The sequence below is a fragment of the Vulpes vulpes genome, chromosome 12 (genome assembly GCF_048418805.1).
Source record: "Vulpes vulpes isolate BD-2025 chromosome 12, VulVul3, whole genome shotgun sequence".
In the NCBI taxonomy this organism is placed as follows: domain Eukaryota; kingdom Metazoa; phylum Chordata; class Mammalia; order Carnivora; family Canidae; genus Vulpes; species Vulpes vulpes.
The window spans coordinates 34,277,282-34,298,230 of NC_132791.1; the positions used below are offsets into that span (position 1 = coordinate 34,277,282).

The window sequence follows — 20,949 nt, forward strand, 5'->3', positions numbered from 1 at the left end:
GTGGAGTGTTTTTTTTTCTATCTACTATTTAAAAGTTTTGTCCAAATTTTTAAATCAAGTCAACAGAAATAAGAGGCAGTAATTATAAAGGAGGATCAGAAATGATGCACATAGGGTGAGAAATGAGAAAAATATGCAGCCAAGAAAATTTTATCAAGCTAGGAGTCATTCAAAATAGAGAGATAAAAAGCTCCCAGGACAAACAGAAACTAAAAGAAATTGTGATCACAAGCTAGCCCTACAGGATATATTGAAAGGGATCCTTTATGCAAAAAGAGAACCCAAAAATAACACAGAAAGGAACAGAAACAATATACAGAAACAGTAACTTTAGGTAATACAATGGCACTAAATTCATATCTTTTGATACTTACTCTGAATGTAAATGAGCTAAATGCCCAAATCAAAAGACACAGGTTATCAGAATGGATAAAAAAGCAAGACCCATCGATATCCTGTCTGCAAGACACTCATTTTAGACTCAAAGACACCTAGAGATTGAAAGTGAGGGGGTGGAAAACCATTTATCATTCTAATGGACATCAAAAGAAAGCTGGGGTGGCAATCCTTGTATCAGACAAATTAGATTTTAACCAAAGACTGTAATAAGAGATGAAGGAAACTCTATCATAATTAAAGGGTCTATCCAACAGGAAGATCTAACTATTGTAAATATTTATGCCCCTAATATGGGAATAGCCAGTTATATAAACCAATTATTAACAAAATAAAAGAAACACATTGATAATAATACAATAGTAGGGGACTTTAATAACCCACTTATTGCAATAGACAGATCAACCTAAGCAGATCAACAGGAAAACAAGGGCTTTGCATGACACGCTGGACCAGATGGACTTCTCAGATAAATTCAGAACATTACATCCTAAACAAAAGAATACACATTCTTCACGAGTGCACATGGAACATGCTCCAGAATAGATCATATACTGGGTCACAAATTAGGTCTTAACTGGTACCAAAAGATTGCGATAATTTTCTGCATATTTTCAGACCACAATTATTTGAAACTGGAACTCAATCATAACAGGAAATCTGAAAAGAGCTCAAATATATGGAGGATAAAGAACACCCAACTAAAGAATGACTGGGTCAACCAAGAAATTAAAGAAGAACTCAAATTCATAGAAACAAATGAAAATCAAAACACAACAGTTCAAAACCTTTGGGATGCAGTAAAGGTAGTCTAAAGAGGTAAGTATATAGCAATATAAGCCTTTCTCAAGAAACAAGAAAGGTCTCAAATACACAGCCTAACCTTACACCTAAAGGAGCTGGAGAAAGAAGAGCAAATAAAGCCTAAATCTAGCAAGAAGAGAAATTATAAAAATTAGAAAAGAAATCAATGAAATAGAAACCAAAGAACAGAGGAGATCAATGAAACTAAGAATTAGTTCTCTGAAAGAATTAGTAAGATTGATAAACCCCTAGCCAGACTTATCAAAAAGAAAAGAGAAAGGACTCAAATAAATAAAATCATGAATGAAAGAGGAGAGGTCACAACCAAAAAGGAAGAAATACAAATTATAAGAATATGTTATAAGCAAATAAATGCCAACAAAGTAGGCAACCTGGAAGAAATGGATGCATTCCTAGAGACATATAAATTACTAAAACTGAAACAGGAAGAAATAGAAAACCTGAACAGACCCATAACCAGCAAGGAAATTGAAACACTAATCAAAAATCTCCCAAGAAGGGTGCTGGATGACTCAGTCAGTTAAGTCTCTGCCTTCGGCTCAGGTCATGATGCCAAGGTCTTAGGATCAAGTACCACGTCTGGCTCCCTGCTCAGTGGGGAGTCTGCTTCTCCCTCTACCAAACCCCCTCCCCCAGACCTTGTGCTGACTGCCATTATCTCTGACTCTCTAAGTAAATAAAATCTTTTTTAAAAAAAAGAAAGAGGGATCCCTGGGTGGAGCAGCGATTTAGCGCCTGCCTTTGGCCCAGGGCGCGATCCTGGAGACCCGGGATCGAATCCCACGTCGGGCTCCTGGTGCTTGGAGCCTGCTTCTCCCTCTGCCTATGTCTCTGCCTCTCTCTCTCTCTCTCTCTCTCTCTCTGTGTGTGTGTGTGTGACTATCATAAATAAATAAAAATTTAAAAAAGAAAGAAGAAAGGAAGGAAGGAAGGAAGGAAGGAAGGAAGGAAGGAAGGAAGGAAGGAAGGAAGAAATCTCCCATCAAGAGTTCACAGCCAGAGGGCCTCCTAGGAGAATTCTGGCAAACACTTAAAAAAGGATTAATACCTATTCTTAGGAAGCTGTTTCAAAAAACAGAAATGGAAGGAAAACATCCAAACTCTTTCTATGAGGCCAACATTACCTTGACATCAAAGCCAGATAAAGACTCCACCAAAAAGGAGAATTATAGACCAAGATCCCTGATGAACATAGATGCCAAAATTCCCACCAAGATATTGCCCAATTGGATCCAACAGCACATTAAAAGGATTATTCACCATGACCAATGAGATTTATTCCTGGGCTGCAAGGGTAAGTTCAATATCTGCAAATCAATCACTGCGATACACTACACTAATAAAAGAAAGGACAAAACCATATGATCCTCTCTTTAGATACAGAAAAAGCATTTGACAAAGTACAGCATCCTTTCTTGATTAAAATTCTTCTCAGTTTAGGAATATAGGGAATATATCTTGATATCATAAAAGCCATATATGAAAAGCCCACAGTGAATATCATTCTCAATGGGGAAAAACCAAGAGACTTTTCCCCTAAGGCCAGGAACACAGGAGGGATGTCCACTGCTATTCAACATAGTACTAGAAGTCCTAGCCTCAAGCAATCAGACCACAAAAAGAAATAAAAGGAATCCTAATTGGCAAAGAAGTCAAACTCTCCCTCTTTGCAGATGACATGATACTGTATATAGAAAACTCAAAAGACTCCACCCCAAGATTGCTAGAACTCATACAGCAATTCAGCAATGTGGCAAGATATAAAATCAATACACAGAATTCAGTTGCATTTCTGTACACTGACAATGAGACAGAAAGAAGAGAAATTAAGCAATCAATCCCATTTACAATTGCACCCAAAACCATAATACATCTAGGAATAAACCAAGGGGGAAAGGATCCGTACTCTAAAAACTATGTAACACTCATGAAAGAAATTGAGGAAGACATAATGAAATGGAAAAACATTTCATGATCATGGACTGGAAGAACAAATATTGTTAAAATGTCTATGCTACCTAAAGCAATCTATACATTCAGTGCAACCCCTATCAAAATACCATCAACTTTTTTCACAGAGCTGGAACAAATAATCCTAAAATTTGTATGATACCAGAAGAGACCCTTAATAGCCAAAAGAATGTTGAAGAAGAAAACCAAAGCTGGTGGCATCGCAATTCCAGATTTCAAGCTGTATTACAAAGCTGTAATCATCAAGACAGTATGATATTGAAACAAAAACAGACATAGATCAAAGGAAAAGAAAAGAGAACCCACAAATGACCCTAAACTTTATGGTCAACTCATCTTCGACAAAGCAGGAAAGACTATCCAATGGAAAAAGGGTAATCTTTTCAGAAAATAGTGTTGGGAAAATTGGACAGCCACATGCAAAAGAATGAAATGACCATTTTCTTATACCATACACAAAAATAGACTCAAAATGGATGAAAGACCTAAATGTGAGACAGGAATCCATCAAAATCATAGAGGAACACAGGTAGCAAACTTCTTTGACCTCAGCCACACCAACTTCTTGCTAGACACATCTCCAAAGGCAAGGGACACAAAGGCAAAAATGAACTATGGGGACTTCATCAAGATAAAAAGCTTTTGTGCAGCAAAGGAAACAGTAGACAGAACCAAAAGACAACCAACAGAATGGAAGAAGGTATTTGCAAATGTGCTAGTATCCAAAATCTGTAAAGAACTTAACAAACTCAACACCCAAAGAATAATTCACTCAAACAGAACATAAAGACTCCTAACTCTGGGAAACGAACTAGGGGTGGTAGAAGGGGAGGAGGGTGGGGGGTGGGGGTGAATGGGTGGTGACGGGCACTGAGGGGGGCACTTGACGGGATGAGCACTGGGTGTTATAATGTATGTTGGTAAATTGAACACCAATAAAAAATAAATTTATTAAAATAAATAAATAAATAAAACTGAAAAATAAAAAAAAATTTTAAAAAAGAATAATTCACTCAAGAAATGGGCAGAAGACATGAACAGACATTTCTCCAAGAAAGACATACAAATGGCCAACACACACATGAAAAAAGGCTCCACATCTCTTGGCATCAGGGAAATACAAATCAAAGCCACAATGAGATAACACCTCACACAGGTCAGAATGGCTAAAATTAACAAGTCAGGAAATGACAGATGTTGGCGAGAACACAGAGAAAGGGGAACCCTCTTACACAGTCGGAATCCAAGCTGGTGCAGCCAATCTGGCAAACAGTATAGAGGTTCCTCAAAAAGTTTAAAATAGAGCTATCCTACAACCCAGCAATTGCATTACTGGGTATTTACCCCAAATATACAAATGAAGTGATCTGGGGATCCCTGAGTGGCTCAGCAGTTTAGCTCCTGCTTTCGGCCCAGGGCATGATCCAGGAGTCCTGGGATCAAGTCCCACATCGGGCTCCCTGCATGGAGCCTGCTTCTCCCTCTGCCTGTGTCTCTGCCTTTCTCTCTGTGTCTCTTGTGAGTAAATAAATAAAATCTTTAAAAAAAAAACAAAACAAATGAAGTGATCTGAAGGGGCACCTGTACCCCCAATGTTTATAGCAGCAATGTCCACAATAGCCAAACCGTGGAAAGAGTCCAGAATGGATAAAGATGTGGTACATATATATGTATATATACACACACATACACACAAACATATACACACACACATACACACACACTGGAATATTATCCATAAAAAAATCTTGCCATTTGCAATGATGTGGATGGAACTACAGAGTATTATGCTAAGTGAAGTAAGTAAATTAGAGAAAGACAATTATCATATCTCACTCATATGTGGAATTTAAGAAATAAAATAGAGGATCATAGGGGAAGAGAGGAAAAATAAAACAAGAGGAAATCAGAGAGGGAGACAAACTATAAAAGACTCTTAATCATAGGAAACAAACTAAGGGTCGCTGGAAGGGAGGCGGGTTAGGGATGGGGTAACTGGGTAACAGGCATTAAGGAGAGCACATGATATAATGAGCACTGGATGTTATATAAGATTGATGAATCACTGAACTCTACCTCTGAAACGAGTAATACATTATTTGTTAATTAATTGAATTTAAATAAAATAAAATTTAAAAAAAGAAATGATGCACATATGGCCAACTATTATAATTTAGCTTCTACTTCATTGGGATTGTGGGAACAACTCTAGGTTTGTTGCATGAAGCTAAAGGCCTGTTTTCCTAGCCATTGGATTCAGGAAACTCTATTATCTTAGACACTAAAAATAAGACGAAGTATAATATAGAATAGGGATTATCCAGATTAATTACTGATTTAGACATCTGGATAATTAACTTTTCCAAAGAATTGATTACGTCAGATCTAAACACAAATATTGCAGAGAATAATATACAATATTGATTCCAAGAAGCTCTCTTGAGGAAGAAGGGAAGTCCAAAATAAGAACACTGAATCTTACCAATGATTAACATTTGATTATAATATTATACTATTTCAACTGAATACAACTAACCTGAAATCAATTATAACTGCCAAAATGTTGTTTTAATACTTTGAGCATAATGAAGCCAAGAGCTAAATTCTCCCTTGTGAATCTTCAACTTGGTGTGTGAATACAAATATAGGAAGCTTAATGCTCAATAGAATGAATGCATTTTGTAATTCAATATACTTTATGGTGCAACTTCCCTGCATGAAGTTTGCTCAATCTTTGCACTACTGCTACTTGGGGTCAGATAATTCTTTTGAGGGTTGTCCAACACACCAAAGGATATTTAGCAGTATTCCTGGCCTCTACCCACAAGACGGTAATAACACTCAATATAATTATGACATTCAAAAATGTCTCCAGACATTACCAAATGTCCCCGGGGTGGAGGGGGGGGACAAAACTGCCCCTGGTTAAGAACCACTGCACTATGTAAAATGACAGGCACTTATGAGAAGCACAATACTGATTAAGCCATGGTACAATCCCAGAGCTATTAAAAAAAAGATTACGATTCCACCTTCATCTTTCCTTACACTGAACGAAAAACAATCAATCATACTCAAAATTTCAAGTTCCTTATGGACATATAGTCATCAAATGTTAACATTAGGTGTACAAGAGTGAAACAATACAGTAGAAACTCAGACATTTTAAATGGAAAACTATTCCCTACAAAATACAGAATCATGTTCCAAAATAAACAGTATTTAATAATATATACACTGGGGCAGCCCGGGTGGCTCAGCGGTTTAGCGCCGCCTTCAGCCCAGGTCGTGATCCTGGAGAGTCCCACGTCGGGCTCCCTGTGTGGAGCCTGCTTCTCCCTCTGCCTGTGTCTCTGCCTCTCTCTCTCAATCCTCTGTGTTCTCATGAATAAATAAATAAAATCTTTAAAAAAAAAATATATATATATATATACACTGATTTGGGTATGACAGAAAATAGTTATTTTCCTACTTAAAATATTATAATTAGAGCACTTAAAATGTCATAAGGTTAAGTATCATTCACTCGATGCATTCAAAGATTATCATATTTATGGATTACTCAAGATTTCTCTTTTCTTTCTTCCTCTCATTCACTGCTTGTTGGCCATTCCACTTCTTTCAAGTACATCCAACTGAGAAAGGTCAAGATAAATGGAAGGACCCACAGTTTAAACGAGTCACCTCTGCTCTTCATTAGAAGCACTGTTGACCAAAAAAAGAATGTGGCACAAAAGAACCCCAAGCAAAAGCCTGATTATGCCTTAAAATTTCATTCATCCCCAAACCTGCTGCTCAAGTTATGGAGAGTAAGTTGACTGTTAACACTTTATGCAAAACGATAGACGGGTTGACCATCCAATCAACCTGTTCACTTATAAAATTAATAGCGGCCAACTGTAAGCTACACAAGTTTTGGGAGCAAGCACAACCGAGGAACGCCATCATCATTATTTCTATAAGCAATGTCTACCTAGCATCATAGGAATCCCTTACTGTCAGGCGGTCACAATCCTATCTCGGAAAAAAAAAACACAAGTGGAGAGGAGAGGGAAAACAGTGAAAGGAAAGCAATGAACTAAAAGCGTCAAGAGTTCGAAATTTACATTCTGGCTCTGCAACAAACCTGTGATCTCAGGCAAGAGCATTAACCTCTCTTGGGCAAAGTCTCTTCATCTGTAAAATGAGGACATCAAACTAAGTATCTTCCAGTGCAAAAGGGATACAACTCCAGCCACCCATTAGAGCCCTAACCTTCATACTCCTCCAGACTAGAGGTAGGTTCCAAACCCTGTGAAGGTAGAAAAAGCACAGAAGGCTCTCAACTCTGTAATTGTACACCAAGCTTACATGGCTCTATGGCCAACATATAATAAAATCTAAGCCTCACAAAGGACTCTCCTATTTTTAATCTCAAAGAGAGAAATCCTACCGTATTTTTTTTTTAATTTCACGAAGAAGTACTGCATCCAGGATGAGCACAATTTTTTTTAAGTCACAATTTCCCAACTTCTGAGACATCCAATAGATTCTGCTTTCCTCTTAAAGACAAACCATGAGAGACTCCTAACTCTGGGAAACAAAGAAAGGATTGCAGAAGGGGAGAAGGGATGGGGGATGGGGTGATGGGTGATGGGCATGAAGGAGGGCACTTGATAGGATGAGCACTGGGTGTTATACTATATGTTGGAAAATTGAATTTAAATTTAAAAAATAATAAAAATAAAAATAATTTTAAAAAGAGAATAGCACTGTTTCTAAAGATTAAAATCAATATAAACCAGGTGACCTGGTCAGCCTTTATTGGCCACTGGTGCCTCTTATCTATGCCTGTGTGGTTTTTGTTTCTGCCATAGATAAACTAATTTGTCCTACATTCTTTGGCACCTTCCCATTTCATGATTTATAAGTGCTTCAACCACCATACCATTTTAAGTAAAGCATTTAACAGTACCTAGCACATAGAATGCTCCATTAATGGGGTACCATTCTGATTGTCAGGCAGGCAGTTTGGTATCTTAAACCAGAGTACAAGCTGCCTGGAAGCTGGATCTGTCTTACTCGTGTGAGGCTTCCCTTTCAGTGGCAGGGCACAGCTACAAAAATTGTTAACTCATACACACGCTGTCCCCAAAGCACCTTTTTAAACTCTTTCACTGGATCATGAAAACCAACTTAACACTGTGCTTCTAGTACCTGGTTTCAAAGTCCACATTGTTCAGGGCACAGAGGAGGCATGCAGAGCTGGTATCTAACGCTTGGGTCCTCCCCAGCCTTTAATAATATTGTCAACACCACTGCGCAGTACGCGCATCTTACAGAATGGAATGGGGGAGAGGAGTGAATGATAAATGCACGGTTCCACTAGACTAGCACAGAGGCAACGACAGAATAAGGTATGTAACTAGATTCACCTTTCCAAGTATAAATACATCAATCTTCATGGAAAAGAGGAAGTAAAAAAAAAATTAGTCTTGCGGTAGGCAAAGCAAAAAGCAAAAGTTATTTGTAACCTTTAGGTCACCTCAACCTTTCTGCTCCATCTCTGAATACAGGAAAGCTAGGATTTGATTTACATCATAAATTCAGCGATAGACACAGATTGCCTTTTCTGTGTGAGGAAACAATGCCTACAGTCACCATGCATTTTCATGTATGCAGCTGTGACCCTAGCGCTTTCAGAAGCATAGCATAGCACTTACTACATCAAATATGCATTTTAAAAGCATTTCTCTACCTGCTCTGAATTTTGATTCGAAAGTGCTGGTTGGAAGCCAAAAAGGGATTAAAAAAAAAAAAAAAAAGCGCCGCAGATTTTGAGATTTTAAAAAATGCATAACAAAAAATTAAGGTGCCACAATGAATATTACTATAAAAAAGAAAAATTAAGCAATAATTGTGAATTATCTTGTCGTGTTTTAAGGCAAATGTATTTTTCCTTTCCACATAAGCTCCCAGGAAAAGAAGGCTTTTGGAGCAAAAAGTATTTTAATTTTGACATTTTAACAAATTTGACTATTTTCTTTGGGTCCATAAGGCAGATAGGGAAAGTGTAAGATTTCTTTGAAAGTGTACATCATATTACATAATTCTGCCCACATACGGCACCTTTTGCAGGATTCCTATTTTGAGGGGCAGGGTTTTAATGCAAGGTGTGTGCCAATGTCAGAAGTTTAAAACTTATTTTAGGTAGAAGGTAATGGCTGTGGGGAAATAAACACATACTTAGCATTCCAAAACTTCTATTAATAAGCTACAGGCCATGATTGCAAAAATATAAATTAAAATAAAATTGAATTAAATTTAAAAACTAGACACAGGATAAATAGGCTAATATGGCAAAAATGACATTTTATGCACTTACAGGCTTTTATCATCAAATTACCATAGCAATTTTTAGATTAAACAGCTACTTTTAGAAGGACTTAAAAGCACTTTCTAGTGGCAATTGCTAACTGGATGACTGTACACTATGTGTAGCTTATTCTTTCGGTCTGATTATAAATCCCAAGTGTAAACCCCAGGTGATTAGAACCATAAACTGTGAACAAAGACTTCCCTGGGTGGGAAAAAGGAGAGAAAAGAGGAAATGAAAACAGAAGCAAAACATGCAGTTCAATAGAAAGAATCAAACTGCAAAGAGCCAGATGGCCCCTGCAAAGTACTGGCTCTGCTTCCCCTAGTTACTGCTCTGGCTTCTTTCTTATCATTAACTCTGCTGGGCTTTCTCAGAGTCAGATCAGACGCTGATCATCTCTTCTTTCCCATATTCTTTTTCATGATTTTTCTATAAAGATGCCCATGTATCCATTAAAGCTCAAGAATTCACAAGCCCTCTGAAATGATACTGCAACTTTTTTGTTTTTTATTAATACACAAAATTTTGAAGGCCTGTGTGTGTGTGTACATTTCTAACGAAGGACCAAAACTTTTTATGAGATTCTCAAAAAAGGACCACTGCCCCCCTCCAAAAGCCAGTATATGTCAGCAAATTAAAGTATATCGAAGGTTATTACTATAATTCAGGCTTGTTAAATTCCCACTTAGAGAATTCCCAAAAGACTACAGAGTAAGCACTCTCCTCCCCCCAACCCAAAAAAAGGTTGTATATGATGTGCCCCAAAGTGGTAGCTCCCCAAGTATGGAAGTTTTTGGAACTTCAGCAAAATTAAACATATTAATGTATTCTACTAGTTCGAATCCCTTATGGCAGCTTGACTGTGTAGTACAGATGATTTAATAATGGTGTCATGCTTCTTTTATGCTAAATAAAACCAAACATCTACATCCCAAGGGATCTCTTTAGATGATATATTCAATTACTGAAATAATCAGGTCCCCCAAAAGCAAAATGCTCATTTTGACCCCCACCCCCAAAAGAGAAATTTAGATGGTCAAGTTTTTAAAATGTTACAGGATTCCAAGTAACCTCATTAAGAAGAAGTAAATGTAATAAAATTTGCATAAAAATGAAAAACAGTAACTACTCTTGCTGAAGTTTTTAAATGCTTCAAGTTTTTGTGGGGTTTTTTTTGTTTTTTAATTTTTTTAAAGACTTTATTTATTTATTCATAGAAACAGAGAGATAGAGAGAGAGAGAGAGGTGCAGACACAGGCAGAGAAAGAAGCAGGCACCATGCAGAGAACTCCAGGATCACGCCCCTGGACTGCAGGTGGCGCTAAACCGCTGCACCACCGGGGCTGCCCTAAATGCTTCAAGTTTTTATTTAAACTCTAATTAGTTGGAGCACCTTGGTGGCTCAGTGGCTGAGCGTCTGCCTTTGGCTCAGGGCCTGATCCCAGGGTCTTGGAACAAGTCCTGCACTGAGGTCCCCGCAGGGAGCCTGCTTCTCCCTCAGCCTGTCTCTGCCTCTCTGTCTGTGTCTCTTACGAATAAATAAACAAAATCTTTAAAAATAATTAATTAATTAATTAATTCTAGTTAGTTAACATATATTAGTTTCAGGAGTAGGATTCAGTGATTCATCACTTACATATGACAATAACTACTCTTAATTAAAGACTAAGAAGTCTATTTCCAGGAACTTAAAAGGAATAGCTTACCTCCAAAATAAACGTACAAGGTAAAAACCCTAAAAATTCACTAGACTTGGTAGGCATACAAAAAGTTACAGAATAAATAAAATGTGGTACATCCATGCAATGGAATATTATTTAGCCATAAAAGGGAATGAAATATTGACGATGCTACAACATAGACAAACCTTGAAAACATTATGCTAGGTGGAAAAGGACAAGCATAAAAGGCCACATATTGTAGGGTTCCAATTATATAAAATGCCCAGAAGAGGTAAGTCCACAGATACAAAAAGTAGTATTTTCCAAGGCCTACAGAAGAGATACTAGGGAGTTATTCTTAGTGGGTAAAGAGCTTCTTTTGGGGGTGATGAAAATGTTCTGGGATTAGATAATAATAATGGTTAGACAACTTTGTGGATATAAAAAAAAAAAACACTGAACTATAGGGTTTAAAAAGGTGAGTTTTATGGCATACAAATTATATCTCCAAAAAAAATGCACTAAAAAAATATTTCAGGGGCACCTGGCCACTTCAGTGGATCATGTGACTCTCAAACTCAGGGTCTTGTGTTCGAACTCCATATAGGGTGTAGAGATTAATTAAATATATAAACCTTCAAAAAAATTTCTCAAATTTAACTTGGCCACACACTATCTTAGATTTAGTTAACTGCTTCTTGATTTTAGAAAAATTCATGTGTATCATGTAAAGTATAACACCAATAGAATCCTAATGAAATGAATTTCCCTTACAAAGGAAGCAAGTTCAAATCAGAACCTCATTTATTACTTCAATACACCTGGTTGATTACACCCTGTTTTTAAAGATTTTTATTTATTTATTTCCGAGAAAGCACAAGCAGGAAGAGCAGCCCAGAGGTAGGGGGGCAGGGGGTGGAAGCAGGCTCCCCATTGAGCAGGGAGCCTGATGCAAGGCTGGATCCCAGGACCTGGAGATCATGACTTGAGCTGAAGGCAGATGCTCAACTGAGTGAGCCACCCAGGAGCCTCAATCACACCCATTTTTAAAGGTGCAGATGTGGGAGGAAATAAGGCTTATGCCATTATGAAATGCCATGATGTTGTTTGGTTATGAATGGTTAGCCATTCATCCAGTGATTCTCAGACCTATTTCCACATCAAAATCCCTGGAGATTATTAAAAAATATACAGATCCTACGTACCCACACTGGGTGACACCCAAGCTTTCTAAATCAGAATCTATAGAGGCAGGGCTTCAGAATCTATAGATTAAATGCATTTCCAGAGATTCTTATCATTTCCACCTGTCCACTGCCACTAGCAAATCTGAAAGGAGTGGTAGACTAGGGAAATCACCATTTTGAAATCATCACAGTGAAAATTAGTTGGGAGGTTGGGGGCATAATGAGGTGCAGGGTATTTGCATGGTTCCAAGAGTCTTATCCATAGATTGCTTATTAGTTACAAGAGAAAAATGATTAACCCTAGAGTAAAGAAACGAGACATCACCTTGACTGGATAACCAAAATTAAAATCACCACTGAGAGGTAGAGAGCTGGCTTAGTCAGTGGAGTAAGTGACTCGTGATCCTAGGGCTGTGAGTTCCAGCCCCATGACGGGGGTAGAGGTTACTTGAAAAAGAAAAAAGAAAAATTTTAATTAAAATTACCAGTGAGGGATAAAATGGATATCAGTGCCTCCAGGTGTGATATCCTAAGGCATTACTTTTATAGTATTCCAAAATGTCAATGTCATGAAAGACAAAAGAAGAAGAGAAACAATTACAGACTTTCAAAGACTAAAAAGACATGACAACTAAAGGTAACATGTGATCCTAAACTAGACCCTACACACTAAAAATACAAAGGAAAAAAGCATAAAAGGACATTTTTAAGACAGATGACAAAACTGCAAGATGGACTATAGATTACTATATCGATGTTAAATATTCTCAATATAATAACTGTTCTCTGATTATGAGAATACCCTTGTTCTTAGAAAATACACACTGCTGAATATACGCAATCTACTCACAAATTTTTTTAAGAATTACAGAGAGATAGAACAATAAAGCAAATGTGGCAATATTGAAGAAAAAAAAAAAAAAAAAACACTGGTTGAGGGAGCCCGGGTGGCTCAGCAGTGCAGGGCATGGTCCTGGAGACCCGGGATCGGGCTCCCTGCATGTCCCTGCATGGAGCCTGCCTCTCCCTCTGCCTGTGTCTCTGCGCCTCTCTCTCTCTCTCTCTCTCACTCTCTCTCTTCCTTTCTCTCTCTCTCTGTCTCTCATGAGTAAATAAATAAAATCTTTAAAAAAAAAACTGACGAATCAGGGTAAATGGAATATGGGAGTCTTTTGTACTATTCATGCATCTTTCTGGAATTTTGACATTATTTTAAAATAATAAGTTAAAAAGACAGACTTTCAGTAACTCCCCACTCCTCTATCACTAAAACCCGATGTCTCTGCCACGACCTTGGGTATTCTAGGCCATGGCCCTCTCCTGGGCCTCCATCTCGGCCTCTCCATGCCCTGAACACTGAGCTCCAGCCCCTAGGCCTCCTGTTCGGCACTCCAGCGTACCAGCTCTCTCTCTCATGGCAGCACGGAGGCCCGTGCTTCCACCTAGATCTGCCAACACTCTTTCTGGGCTCCTCTTGTGGTTGACTCCAGGTCACTCCTCAAAATGGATGGAAGAGAAAATGTAGGAGTTTAATGCTGATAAAAAGTTAGGCATCAAAATTAAAACCAGGGCTACATTTTGATGTCCACAACCACACAGTGGTCCTCATGCATTTTGTTGCAGTACTTCTCTTGGGATTCTCATTTTCCTATGTGATAGCCCTCAGGGAGGAATGTTTGCCTCAAGAGCTAAGTGAAAAAGATCAATATGAATTATCAAGTACTTTAGCCTCTGGGACACACATCTTTACGTTCTGAAAATTAACTCTCCACCTAAATAAAGTACATAATACTGTCTAAAGACGAACGAATACCCAGAGAACGCATAACTAATCCACTTGGGGTATAACTGTCCATTACCCTTGGCCTCATCACCCATTTCAGAGCACACCATCTGCCAAAAGCCTTTAATATTCCCTCATTCCAGAAAGTACAGCTTGATGTTGATCAGACCAAACCTTCCACAAATAAGATTTTGAACATTTGCTCTGTGTGCATGTCAGCCACTGTCTGGCACATCAGAATGCTGCACGAATTCTGAAACAAGCAGTCACTGCTCATGAATTCACAGCTACTTCTTCACTTCAGCAAAGGGAAGAGAGATCTTGAAAAGATTGCCATAATATGAATATGCAGAGGAAAAACGAAAGGCAGAAGCACATGATAAAATTCCAGGGGCAGGAAGGGAAACATGGCATAGTACAAAGCAACTGAGAAAATGTGCTTCGATAATTTATGAATCGTAAAAACTTAGTTTCATTATTCATCCTCGCAATTGAAACACCACTCCAGATTCGTTCTCTGCCACACTAGGGTCAATATTCGAGAATGTTTAAGTAACTTAAGTATAAGTGTGTCACAGAAAAGTGGAGTTCAAGCACACCAACAGAAAATCCAGACCAAACAAAGTGGGGGAAAGATAGATAAACCTAAACCAAAGGATACATTCATAGCAGTTTTTAACAGGTGGGGGGCCAGGAGGTGCCTAGCTGGCTCAGTTGGTAAAACAAGCGACTCTTGATCTCAGAGTCGTGAGTTCAAGCCCCATGGTAGGTGTCAAAACGACTAAAAGTAAATAAACTTTTCTTTAAAAGGCAATTATTATAAAATTGTTCACTGGTAGAAAAGAGGTTCTGGGCAGCCCCGGTGGCACAGTGGTTTAGCGCCGCCTGCAGCCCGGGGTGTGATCCTGGAGACCTGGGATCGAGTACCACATTGGGCTCCCTGCATGGAGCCTGCTTCTCCCTCTGTCTGTGTCTCTGCCTCTCTCTTTGTGTCTCTATGAATAAATAAATAAAATCTTTAAAAAAAAAAAAAAAAAGAAAGAAAAGAGCTTCTAAGATTCTGAAAACTATTAAATGCCTAAAATCAGGATCACAAACCTGTTGCCCTTGGATCGTATCCTATGAACAGATGTGTTTTGTCTGCCTACCCTGTATTTTTAAAAACCAGAATTGTTTTCTGGCATTTGGTGGTCAGGAGATTTCATATAAAATGTTATTAACATCGAAAGATCAGAAGGTCTAGCAACAATGAACCCCTATTGCCTCATTTCAACAACTGGCCAGCAGTTCGCCACCTTACCAGCACACTGAAAACTATCTAATCTAGGAAGCTTTGAAAAACCACCGATGCCTGAAGCTAACACTAGTCCTTCTAGGAAAAGCCCAGGCACCTGTACGTTTAAAAGCCCTTTGGAGGCTCTACTGTGCAACCAGATTCAAGATTCATGGACCGAGAATTTCATATGTAGCATATGCTATGTATAAATGTGCTGTGGTATTCTTCCAGCTAACCCCATCCTAAAAAATCATTGGAGCTGAAGCCACATTTAAACATGCCCATTTAATCTGAAGTCACAAAACAAAAGAAAGGTCCAGCTTAGCAATATGAACTTTATTAGCCATACACACTCTAGTCTAATGTAACTCAAAGCACAGTCAGTACACTACCTGTGCATCTAAATCTCATTAAAATGCAGGTTTCCAGGCATGTTCCAGACAGACATATCAAAAACTCTGGGACAAGCTCTGGATTCACTGAAAACCACTGTGGTTTCTTAACAAGGTGGCTAGGGGCTCTCTTCCTCTCCTGCTCCAAACAAGCATCTACCATCTGACCATGAAGAACACTCACTTGCTGGGGCCACAGGATTATTTCTTTCAATAGAGCAAGGGGGTTTAAATCTCTTACAAGCTCTCTTGCATGTATACTTGGCTGGCTCTCCCTGGACAGCTTTTTCCTTTAGAAATAAATGCTTGGTTCTGATCTTGGCCTCTCTATTGTCCGTGCTAGATGTGGTTAAAATGAACTTAGTGCCTTGGTGCTCAGGAGGAAACAGACTTTTTGCCTCCCAAACAGGGAACAGAGGCAAGGAAGACAGGATTAAGCCCCTTTGTGTACCCCTAAGAGATTCCTTGCAGTTTCTACGTGGTACCTCTAAGCTCCCACGACCTCAAGTGATATTTCTCAATTGTGAACCACAAATGACCTGTATCCAGATCACAGCACAGCTGGGTAAACATGCTGATTCCTAAGTCTAGTATAAAACCGACGGAATAAGAATGTCCAGCAAGGGCTTGAAAAGCTGTTTCATTAACAAGCTCCCCAGGTACTTCTTAGGCACAGAAAGTTTGAGAACCAAAGGGCTCTAGGTTCAACAAAGAAAATATCCACTCTAGAGCTCCTTTCGTAAAATTCACAGGAACCAAGGGAAGCTGCTCACACCTCCCTCTCTTCACTCCCATACCGGCATAACATATGCAAGGCAACACCAACTCATTTAAAATGACCACATATTCTGTTTTACTAGAATTCAAATTAAGCAGCTATTAGGACAAGAAGTGAAAAATGCTTCAACTCCAAAACGGTATGCTATCCGAGTCCTTAAAACTATAAAAAGAACACAGATGAGTTTCATTCCCAGAAAGCTCCCAATTATGTCATACTACTACCATTTTATCTTTTTTTAAGATTTTATTTATTTATTTGACAGAGAGAGAGAGAGCACAAATTGGGGGAGCTGCAGGCAGAGGGAGGAGAAGCAGACTCCTGGCCCAGCAAGGAGCCTGATGCAGGGTTCGATCCCTCGACCCTGGGATCATGACCTGAGCTGAAGGCAGATGCTTATTAACCAACCAAGTCACTCAGGCACCCCCTACTACTTTTTACGTTTAATTTTAAATTAATCTTACAGTATAACCAGGGAACACCTCTCAGTGGAGTTCTGGGCTTCTCATAACCCTTCTATGCTCCCATACACAGCTCATCAGTTGCCTCTCCAAAGCTGGAGGATATTCCGAACCAACATGTGGCAAAGAAGGCTGTAAAACAGCATGACAATTTCATGCTTGACTCAGGTAATCATAGCTCTCTTGAGGGGAATCTGCTCTTCAGGCTCACCTCTCCTCTGTTTCTGCCATCCACAATCCCCCCTGGAGGAACTTAAGGCTCTTATACACTCGATTACACTCTACTGATTTACAGTGCCAAACAGCCATTCACATAAGGGCTCTCCATAAACATTACTGGATTATGCCAACTCAGGTGATTGATTCTGGACCTCTTAATGTGCTGCCACTCTAAAGACACAACTTACATAACCAGAAGGATTTCAGCTCCTCGCACTGGGTTCCCTACCACACCTTGCGCCTACTTGTCCTTTAAAAAAACCAAGACCACAGTTGGAAGAACCAACTAGAGGAAGAAATGAATTATAAAGCAGGACACCACGTAAAACATTGCAGGTGACTGATGGTCTAGCACTCACACACAGTAATGACAATCAGTGTGAAAGGGAAAACAATTCTAACCCTTCTGTTGACAGCATTTCCTTTTACCATCATCTAAACCAGAGCCTCTTTAACTTTTAAGGTGCCTACAGATTACCTGCAAAATCTAACTGGAATGCGGGGTGCTGATACAGGTAGTCCGAGATGGAGGACGAGACCCCACCCTCCTAACAGGCTCCCTGGTACCACTAACGCCACCACAGATCTCCGCTCTCCATAGTGTAGCAGTGGAAAGAAGCGTCAGTACCTGGGAGCGAGTTACTCGAGAATCCCGAGCCCACCCGAGACCTAAAGCAAAGAAAGAGAATCTTTTATTCTGCAAGGTCCCAGGCGCTTAGCATGCACAGTGGAGCAGCTGACATACCATCTCGTACTCACTGGGAATCAGAATCACTGGATCTTTTAAAAAAGACAAATGCCTACTGGATCTTACGGCAGAGATTGATTCAGTTGATCTGGGGTATTTAATTGTTCCTATGCTTGTTTTAAAGCACACCCAGGGGGTTCTAATAAGCGGCCAGTGTTGCAAATCATTGAATTAAAAATACCCAACTGGATGCTATATATTGGCAAATTGAACTCCAATAAAAAAAAAATTTAATAAAAATAAATAAAAAAATAAAATACCCCACTGGGAGGAGGGAAATATGGAGTGCCTGCTAAAGGGTAAGGAATTTGGGGGAATGTGAAAACATTCTAAAATGATTATGGCAATGGTTGTGTAATTCTGTAAATAACCTAAAAACCACTGAATTGTATACTTTGAATGGGTTCAATCCTGTGGCATGCAAATTATATCTCAATAAAACTGTTATATAAAAATTTAAAATTTTAATGGCCTTCCTATTTTAAAATAACTCCCAACGAAAAACAACAAAATGGATTTCTTCTCACTCCCTTTTCTAAAGATTTTATTTACTTTGAGAGAGAGAGAATGAGCAAGAGCAGGGGGAAGGGCAAAGTTCGGGGGAGAGAATCTCAAGAAAACTTCACACTGAGCCCAGAGCCCAACAGAGAGCTAGATCTCATGACCCTGAGACCCTGAGATCGTGACCTGAGCCGAAACTAAGAGTTAACCAAATGAGCTACCCAGGCATCCCTGTAATTTTTTTCTATCCTGGAATTCTGGCCTAAAAGTTTGAAATTCTTTAAAAACAACAACAAAAATGCAGACGTTTATATGACTCATCTAGAAACATTAAGATCTGCTCATCATCTTCTTAGGTTCAATTCTGCTTAAGGTAATAGATGAAAGAGAAATCTGAAATGAAAACCTTGTTATGTCATAGAGCACCACACTGTGTAAGAAAAAAAAGGAAAGAAAAGCATATTTATCATTTTGGAAAAGTTTACACACCCCAAGTTTCCAGGGTATTTTCAAAAAAATAATTTTCCTTTTGCTTCCCCAATTTAAAAATGTTAACTTACAAACTAATAAGCTAACAATGAATTAGTCATTGTTCTTCATTATTCCAAATTTTCTGTATGTTTGAAGATATTCAGAAAAACATGTTAAGAAAAAAATACATAAAATGAAAATCTGCCCTTGTTAAAAAATTGGCTTAAACTCTCAATGTACTCAATAAAAAAGATTACAAAAATAAATAAATAAAAATAAATAAAAATAAAAAAAATAAAAAAGATTACAAATAGCACTAAAATTTCAAAACAGATCATTATAAATTAGAAGACACTGTCGGCTTATTACAAAAGGAAAGTACTCTAAGAATATGTAATAAGCACCAGCTGGTATTTTGGAGCCTCTCTCATAGATTCTGATAGCTGTGATGTCAAGTGTTCAAAACTATTGGTGCTACATGCTCAAGCCAATGATGGTTCATTAGTACCCAATTTATTTTCACTGTCGGATCACCAGAGCCCTGTAACCCATTTCCCCTTAAAACCAGTGCCCTCGTTTATGATCCCATGTTCATATTCTTCTGAAACAGGCACATTCTGGATGCATCGCTAAACAGTTCCTAAAACAATATACACTAGTTACATGGCATCTTCTGGGGCACTCTGCTCACTAAGTAAGAGCCCCTCTCTTAAGAAATGGCTTTCTGGGACCTTCAAGGCAATGGTTAGGGTCACCTTTACAAGTAAGTATGCATTCCCTTGTCCAAACTCTTCAATAAAATCCAACGTAATTCACTTTAAAAAAATTTTTTTTAAGATTTTATTTATTTATTCATGAGAGACACAGAGAGAGAGGCAGAGACATAGGCAGAGGGAGAAGCAGGCTCCTTACGGGGAGCCCAATGCAGGACTCCATCCCAGGACCCCAGGATCATGACCTGAGCCAAAGGCAGATGCTCAACCCCTGAGCCACATAGGTGCCCTGTGTATTTTCCTTTTAACATAATTCTACCATGTTACATTACATAGATGACAAAGAAAAGGCAAATCAACACTCCCACCTACTAACCTTGCCCTGGGTATTAACCCTTAGTTTCCTGTTACTTTTTATCCTACCCTCCTACCTAGCCTAAACCCCTCCTGTTTTAAGTACATTTGCTCAATCAACTCTTCAGTTTTCATAATATTGGGAAGATGGTTATAGCTATCCCAGAGCAGAAAGAATTTTGGGGAACAGATTCTAATTCCAAGGAAGCAACCCTGAAACCTATAGTGGTGATATCGGCATGCTTTCACCTCTATCTCAATCCTCTGCATCTTTGAAATACTAACTTCTTGAGAGGTCAAGACCCACCATCACTGTTGAATCAAATAATTTTTAATCAATGAGCATATCTGTTCATAACTTAGTTAACAATTCACATACACACACACACACACACACATTTTTTTAAAGGAAGGAGAAATGACATACCGAATGGTATATAAATTCCGAATATTCTTCTCCCCACATTGTCCTTCCTTAACAGCTTGCATTTGTAGTAATTTCATAATGGCTTTTATTAATCCATGTGTATTCCTGTAAAGAAACATAACATGTTAAATGCTATAGATACAAAGTGGATATTCCAATCAGGCACTTAAATCTACCATCTTTAAATAATTGAACACTTGCCACCCACACTGAACAATAACCACCCACGTGCATCCACCTCATTCCACAGCACAGCCAAGAGGCCTCAAGGTAGACAGCTCCCATCCAACACATTTACAAGAGAAGGGGAGCCAAAGAATCAAACCACCAACCTATCAATCACCTCCCTACACACACTTGGGGGGTATCAATCAGGAAAAAATAAACATTCACCCACATAATTGCAGGCAGTGACCACATGAGTTGCC

At 38.7% G+C, this 20,949-nt stretch overlaps 1 protein-coding gene across 15 annotated transcripts in view; it reads right to left on the reverse strand.

The window, feature by feature from the left end:
• FOCAD (focadhesin) overlaps nucleotides 1-20,949 on the reverse strand; it is a 371,528-nt gene that overhangs the window by 232,945 nt on the left and 117,634 nt on the right. For 14 of the 15 annotated variants that reach the window (XR_011995526.1, XR_011995525.1, XR_011995524.1 and 11 more), the window contains one exon: nucleotides 20,522-20,626. Coding sequence is in view for 9 of the 15 variants with exons in the window: in XM_072728177.1 (XP_072584278.1) it covers nucleotides 20,522-20,626 (105 nt within the window). In the remaining 6 variants the exon portion in view is untranslated. Of the gene's footprint in view, nucleotides 1-20,487; nucleotides 20,627-20,949 lie in introns of all 15 variants that reach the window. The other variant, XM_072728178.1, reaches the window with a different exon arrangement.